At 42.0% G+C, this 7715-nt stretch overlaps 1 protein-coding gene and 1 long non-coding RNA gene across 2 annotated transcripts in view; both read left to right on the forward strand.

The window, feature by feature from the left end:
• Positions 1-1024: 1024 nt before the first annotated feature.
• Positions 1025-3859, forward strand: LOC106013785. Its single transcript, XR_001185436.2, has 2 exons — positions 1025-1236; positions 3555-3859. It is a non-coding gene; the product is annotated as an uncharacterized LOC106013785 (long non-coding RNA).
• A 3306-nt stretch (positions 3860-7165) lies between these two features.
• The window catches only part of LOC101854995 (oxysterol-binding protein-related protein 2), a gene marked incomplete in the record, with an annotated part of 24586 nt that continues 24036 nt past the window's right edge, over positions 7166-7715 (forward strand). The window contains 1 exon segment of the mRNA XM_013090422.1: positions 7166-7645. Coding sequence (XP_012945876.1) covers positions 7368-7645 — 278 coding nt within the window.

A 7715-nucleotide genomic window follows, 5' to 3' on the forward strand; every position in this document is an offset into this window, starting at 1 on the left:
CTCATCATCATCATCATCATCATCATCATCATCATTGTTTAAAAAGCAGAGTAGATAGGGAGGATCTTGATTGATTTGAAGACAAAAAATAAAATAAAAGATGTTTTAAAATTTGGTATGGTTGGGGTAGTGCTAGGAAAGGGGAGAAGGGGAGGGATAGAGAATGGGAGGGGGGAGGGGGAGGGGAAAGGAATGATATGGCAGAGGGCAGGGGAGAGACTATGAGATGTGGGTTAGTTAGGGTATAGATATATCTATGGGGTATAGCAAAATGGGGGAATGCCACACCTTACTTTTCAATTGAGTTGTGAGACAAGTGTTATAGAAGCTACTCTATGTAGAAAGAGGACACATCCTCCACAACAGTTTTACTTTGTGTCTGATAAGTTAGGAAACAAAACATAATATGAATTCTACCATATCACCATCCCCATACTTCCATTTTTCAACTTAATTAAAAATGTAATATGGCGGGGCAATTCCACACCCACGTGAGCACACATGCCAAAATGAAAATAAAAAGACAGACATACCAGAAATTAAAACTGAATTTAAAAATAAAACATGGCAGACAGAAGGAATCAATGATTAAAGGTGAATGTCAAACAGATTTCTGTTGGTTCTAAGGGCTGTAAGTTGGTGGTGTGGAACTACCCCCGGGTGTGGAATCCACCCACCTTCGCATACGTTCAATGAGACATGGGGATAACTTTAGAACGACAAATGTACGCTATTGGCCGATATTTATAGTAACAGTCATCTTGTTTGACGTCATTGAGGGATTCCCACTTTGTTGTCGTTCACGGAGGCAACATGACCACAAAGCACTATTGCACTATTTTTAAAGCCTGTAGCCTACAGTGGTGTGGTGGCGGAGTAGTTAGTGCGCTTGTCTCCAAAGCAGAAAGTCCAGATTCGAGCCTCGGTTCGGCAACGGATTTTTTTTTTTTTTGGCTCAATGGCGTCAAACAAGGAAGCTGTTACTATAAACATCGACCAATGGCGTACATCTGTCGTTCTAAAGTTCTCCGCATGTTCCAATGAGTTCCATGCACGGCCATGCGTGTGTCTGTCCTCCTCAGTTGACCTAGATGCTGTCCTGGACCAAATCATCGCACAGATCGACAGTGACGCCACCAGGGGAACCTGTGAGGTCGTTTGCTTCTCCACCCTGGCTCCTCTCTTAGACCGCCTGGCTGTTGTAGCAGCCGTCGCCTGCCCCCGGGTCTGTAAATTGTAAGTTTGGGGCGATGTTAATGTGTGTTTTGTTTTGTTTTGGTAAGTGTTTCACGGCGCTCGCATCTGCATAAGGTGATTTGAGTGGGCAGAACACAAATATATCTTTCATTTTGATAGGAATCAAATTTCAATTTTGCCCGAGTGGTGGCCGAAGCCTACTCTTATCGATTTTGAACGACCAAGGGATCTTTGCAAACGGGACCACCGAGATTTGTTCACACTTATCCAAGAAGGCTAGGAGTTAAATCTTACCTACCCTAAGATAATTATTATTATTTTACTTTTATTTTTATTTTTTTTTGTTTTTTTGTGTTTTTTAAATTAATTTTTCAAAAAAATTAATATATTATTATTATTATTAATATTATTTTTTATTATTATTATTATTATTATTATTATTATTATTATTATTATTATTATTATTATTATTATTATTATTCTTGTTATCAATTTATTAATTTATTTATTTATTTTTATTGTATTATTATTATTCTTATTATTATAATTATTATTATTATTGTTATTATTATTATTATCATTATCTTTTTAATGATGGTTACTATTATTTGTATTATTATATTATTATTATTATTATTATTATTATTATTATTATTATTATTATTTTTAATTATTGATAACTGGGTAAACTGTTATGTTAGACTGCGACGGTTAACAGGCCGGATGTGGCCTGTGGGCGTTGTTTGCCCGGGTCTGGTGTGCGACGTCACAACACAAAGTGAGGGGTCATGGCTGCCTCCTACTTTTTTTTTCTTATTGATAAGTGTTTTACGGCGCTCACAACCTCATAAGGACATATGAGCCGTCGGGACACATTTGAGCAATTTCAGTTGGTAGGAAATGTAGTATTTTGCCCGGGTGGCGGCCGAAGCCTACTCTTGTCGATGTCACTGTCTCCTTCTTCTTCTTCTCCTGGGTACAGAACAGGTGGTGGCTCCAAATATGAGCGCTGAGTTGTGACGCTTCACTTCAGTCTGGTGACTCTTTAGCTCTGGTGGGTGGTTGGCGGGTGCTCTGGTGGGGTTTGCTCCTTCTTTCCTATCAAACATCTATCTTTCTGATCTCTCCTTCTTTTTTATGTTTGTTACTCTTTTGTAACACATCTAATCTTCGGCACTTATATAACCTTATTGTGTTGTAAGTGCCGTTAAACTCTTACAAAAAAACAGTATTTAAAAAACAATAAACTTTTAGCTCTGCGTGTTTGAAAGTAAAAGTAAGGTTGAGTCCTTCATCCATAGCTTACCTGACCTACTACGCACGTCCTAGGTCTCTGTTCTGTTTGGACTCACTGTGGGTCGCTCTGAGAGTATTGGGGGAAGTCACTTTTGATTTTATTCTTTAGTTTAGTTTTAGTAAGAGTTTTACGGCACTTTCAACACAGTAAGATCAAATAAGTGTCCAAGAATAGAGGTGTTACAAGAGAGTAACAAACACAAAAAGGAGGAGAGATAAGGACAATAGATGTTTGATAGGAAAGAAGGAGCAAGCCACACCAGAGCACCCGCCAACCACCCACTATTTATTCTTGATTGACGCATTGATTGATTAACCCTATTCGTACGCCCTGGGGTCATTTTGTACCCCCGGGTTGTATTCTTCAAATTTTAGAATACTTCTAGTACGAAAATTTCTTTGAAACTTTCAGTATTTCTCAAAAAATCATTTTGACAGACAGTTATATGCAAAGCGTACGGAACGGATTAACGAGTCAATTTCCTCTTTCGAAAATGGTGACACAGACTTCCCCGCGTCGTATAGATACGATAGTAAAACACGACGTACGGATAGGGTTAAGTGGTGGCACAGAGTTCCCCACGTCGTATGGATACGATTGTAAAACACGACGTATGGATAGGGTTAATTGATTAGTTGATTGACCGATCGTTCACGTGATCGAGTGATAGACTGACTGACTGCATACTTTACTTTACTTTACTTTACTTTACTTTTCCGATCCAGCGGCCTTTTGGGTTCTAGCCTATCGGTCTGTCGATATGGCAAAGAATTTGCAGGTTTTAATCAACTGTGTTTTGTCGCTGTATAGAGTGTTTCCGATGTCTGAGGAGGCAGGTAGGTAGGTGATACACAGGTCGCTAAGTGCAGGGCAGGTAATGAGGTGGCATGGTACTGTTTCATCCTAGAAGTCGCACAACGGGCAGTCGGGTGGGGTATCCTTGCGGATCCTATTAAGGTAAGAATTTAGTGGTATGTGTTGTGTTCGCAGGAGAAAGATCGTGACTTGTTCTCTTCGACTGCAATAACTGATCACTTGTAACATCTGTGTCTGTCCCCAGTGCTCTGTCGGAGCTGGAAAAGGTTCTGGAGAAAAAAAAGCCGCCGCCCAAACCTGCCCGGTAACATTTCTGTTCCTGTCCTTGCTCCTTCCTTCTCTGACGTGGCTCACAAAATCGTGTGTCGTCCCATGAGACCGTGGTGGGGCAGCATGAACGACACCCACCATGTCACGTGACTCTCACATCTCGCCACGTCTGATGTCACGACGCTACCTTACTGGTGTGTCTTGTTGCTTCATCAGTCAGAAATATGTTGCTGCTCTGTGATGTAACTGTCTCATCATAATAAAATGATAATGATAATATTGCAAACCTTCACTCTTTTCTTTGTTCCTAAGATTTAATTAAGTGTGTATAAAACATGACCGCAACTTGAAAACTGTCTTTTTCAAAGTTTAAGTATCAGTAATGATTAGTTTTATTTTAGTACGGTTTTACGGAAGCTCGCAACTGCATAAGGTAATATGAGCGCCGAGGGATGGATGTCAACAAAGAAGTCCAAACGGCGAATCAGATTTACTCTGCTTTCCTCTCTAGCTTCAACAGCACAAAGTCTACTACGACTATCAAGGCACCCCGGAAAAAGCGGGAAAATAAGTAGGGTGAAAAAATGGCAACAGTAAGGATTAGGAAAGAACAAGCAGCCGTTCCCTGTTGCAGGTCAGGCACAGTTATGAGCATGACATTGATGAATCAGCCCATTTACAATTACAATTCTACTGTGCACTAGAACTCGAGATGTTAATGCCCCCTCCCCCTTTTGGGAATGGCATAAAGAAACTTCAGTCAGTAGCACCGCCCCCGGGGGGGGGGGGGGTAACAGATTGGCTCTAGGCAATCCAAGACAGCAAAATCAGACGCTGGCAGTGGATCTTCTGCCCAGGACATGCAGGAGTCAAGGCAAGTGAAAGAGCAGATAAGCCAGCAGGCTCCGCAAACCTATAGAGAGAGTGCTTACCCTTGACCCTCCAACTGTAGTAGCCCTTGTTCAAGATCACCTAGCCAGCTGCCGTGACGAGGACTCCTTCAGGAAGGAGATCGTGATTGAGAAAGGAGTACAGCCTGGTGAAGGTAGGAGGAGCGTGACCCCATCAGACGCTACACCAACCAGCTGATGTTGGAGACAGTCAGCCTGCCCACACTGAAATGGACCCTTATGAAGAGAGGCAAGGAAGCATGGAGCATCCCGTCTTCCTAAGACCCCCGTTCTTCATTCAAGTATTCAAGTCAATAACCAAAACTAAAAGTGAGTGAAAAACAAAACAAAACCCTAAACTGTACATAACGGGGGAAAAACAAACCTTAACAAGACGCTCATCAATAGCAACACACATAGGTAGAAGACTCACCACAAAACACAAACACAAACGACGTAGGTGAAGGATCTAGGAGTATTTATCGTCACGTTATGGCGTGGGTTGTGGAATCAGGCACTCGTCAATTTTGGCAATGTGGGGTTATTGGTATCATCTGAAAGCTCATTCATTTTCGTTTCTTTCGATTTTTAAAAAGTCCATCTATCTTGAATAGAAGTTGAAATATTTGCGGTTGAAGGCGGTGGGGTCGCCTGGTTTCATAGGTAAAATAGCAGGGGGGAAATGGCCACCAAAGTTTGGTAACTTCAATAGCTTTTTCAGAAAAATTCAAAATGGAGATGTTTTTATAAGGACATACAAATGGTTGAGCCAAACAACACAATTTTGACAAAAATTTCCAAACTGACAGAAAAATGCCTGTTTCTTCGATTCCACTATTTTGACGAGCGCCGGGTTTCACCACGCTGCCTCACATTTATTGAGAACAGATTTTTATCATTCTCCTATCATAGCAAGTGCTGGCAATGTGCTTCCTCCCTTCCCCTTCCCCTCCCCCTTCGACCCACCACCTGACTCGGCTGGCAACATTAATTTCTTCTCTTTTAAATAATGTTTTAAAATTATTTTTTTAATTAAATGTTTTACGGCGCTCGCAACTGCATAGGGTCATGTGAGCGCGAGGGATACACTCGACATTTTTCAGTTGGTAGGACATTTTGAATTGTGCCCGGGTTGCGGCCGAAAGCTATTTAGTTGATTTGGACCACCAAGGGATCTTTAACGTGGGCAACTTGAACACGGACCTCCAAGATTTTTTCGCCCTTGTTCAAGATGACCAAATGTAGATCTTACCTACCATAAGATCAGGGATGTGGCTGAAAGACAGCGGTAAGCAGAAGTAGAAAGGCTGCAGAAAGAGTCAGGAGCCCAGACGAGGGGGCAAAGGAGGGGTGGGGGGGGGGTCAGAAAGTGGAGACGAAAGCAGACCACAGAACATTGTTAGCAGGAAAGGATGTGAAAGGAGAAAATTGTCGCTATCCGGATTCGAACGCGGGACCTATTGAATGAGAGGCGAATACCTTAACCTCTAGACCTTTCCCCAGTACAATTGGTCGCTTTTAAGCACAAGGGGGCTATCCCGAAAAACGCTGTTTTGAGAAAATCGAAGATAACGTTTTTGCCCCTTGTTCAGTTTCGTTCAAAGACAAGTAAAGTTTTCTCTATAACCGAACAAACATACACACCAATGAAACCAAACTTCTATAGGCTATAGGTAAAATTATGTCACTTTTGAGTTGATCAAGATTTCTGGAAACCCCCGAAATCTGGGTTAGCCCGCTTATCCTTACAAGCGACCAATTATCCTTCTCTAGACATGAGCCCGGTTATAGTTAGGGTGTTGCTGAGTTAGCTCGTCAGTCACTGGACAGTCACGTGACACAGGTAGATATTTCTATACAAGAGAATGTCTGTGTACTTTTGCCAGCAGACTTACTCATTTACAAACAAGTCACTCTTTTTGTTTACCTTCCCAAAGCTCGTGCACACCATCTCACAGTCACTGATTGTTCAGCGCTGTTTGGTGCAGCAACGTTCAACAACGTTTTGTCACGTGACGTCACGAATTTTTGCGGAAAATAAAAGTTCCTTCTTTCAAGGAAGAAACAAAACAAAAGACAACGTAGAGGAATCCTCTCTGGACTTTTATGTGACTTTTCCGATAACAACCTAATATAAAGAATAATATGATTCTTCTTGCTCGGATTATTTTTATACTTACAAAGAATTTCCCACAAAGCAAGAACCCGTTTGTAAACTGGAGCATAGGTTCAGCTTTGTGGTCTCTTTACGGTAGAAAATGGGATATGGCATGAAGTGGTCAACTAGGCCTAGTTTATACTCATTATAATAGAAACTCTTGGAATTAGATTTCAAACAAGCGGACATCTACATCCCATGTTATTACTGAAATTGACCTATCGCTTTTCTTCGTACCCACACTTTGTTTTTGTTTTTTCCAAAAGCGAAAAAAAAAACTGATATAAGAGCACATAACACTAATAACAGTTCTATCGCGGAAGTACTTCAATAATGAATGCGGCGTAGTCAACTGAAAAACAGCAGTATTTAAAAAGCGTTTTGTTATTACTAATACTACATATTATTTCTGTTCTTTATCACTGTCTAGCTTCACGAATCGTGATAACACTGCTTGGCTGATGGTGTCTTTCTTTCCACAAAGAGAACGTTATACTTTTAATGTGCCAGCGGCAGGAAGTTCAGTGATAACTTTAAGTGTAGCCTGAATGTAGTTTCCACTCTCCGGAGCCCATCATCGGGCCTTCTTAGCAAAGATCTCACGATGGCAATCTCAGTTGTTCCAGTCCCGTAGGCTCAGAGTTGCCTCTAGTTCCAGAAACTAAAAGGGCAACGTAAAGTGAAGGTTGTTTATCGTGAAATAACGTGAAATATCGAACTCGACATTCCAACAGTATTGATGTCTCTATGCTGCTGGCACAATGCACGATCTATGCCTTCCTCTAGTGTGGACGACGCGAGATTCGAACCGGGACGGCTCAGGGTTCTGGCAGACACCTACCCTCTCCGTGACCCCCTGGGTGACCCGGATGTGATCGCCGTGGGGCCGAGTGGACGGGGCGGGGTCAGCTGGGGGTCGATCAGGGGGGTCAGAGACAGAGACAAGTCACCCAGTACCCGGAGGATGAGTGCGCTACACAGGAAGAAGAGTCAGATCTCCGACACTCACCAGTACAGGTGGTGTTGTTTGTGTGTGTGTGTGTGTGTGTGTGTGTGTGTGTGTGTGTGTGTGTGTGTGTGTGTGTGA

This window comes from Aplysia californica, unplaced genomic scaffold (assembly GCF_000002075.1).
Source record: "Aplysia californica isolate F4 #8 unplaced genomic scaffold, AplCal3.0 scaffold01273, whole genome shotgun sequence".
NCBI lineage: Eukaryota > Metazoa > Mollusca > Gastropoda > Aplysiida > Aplysiidae > Aplysia > Aplysia californica.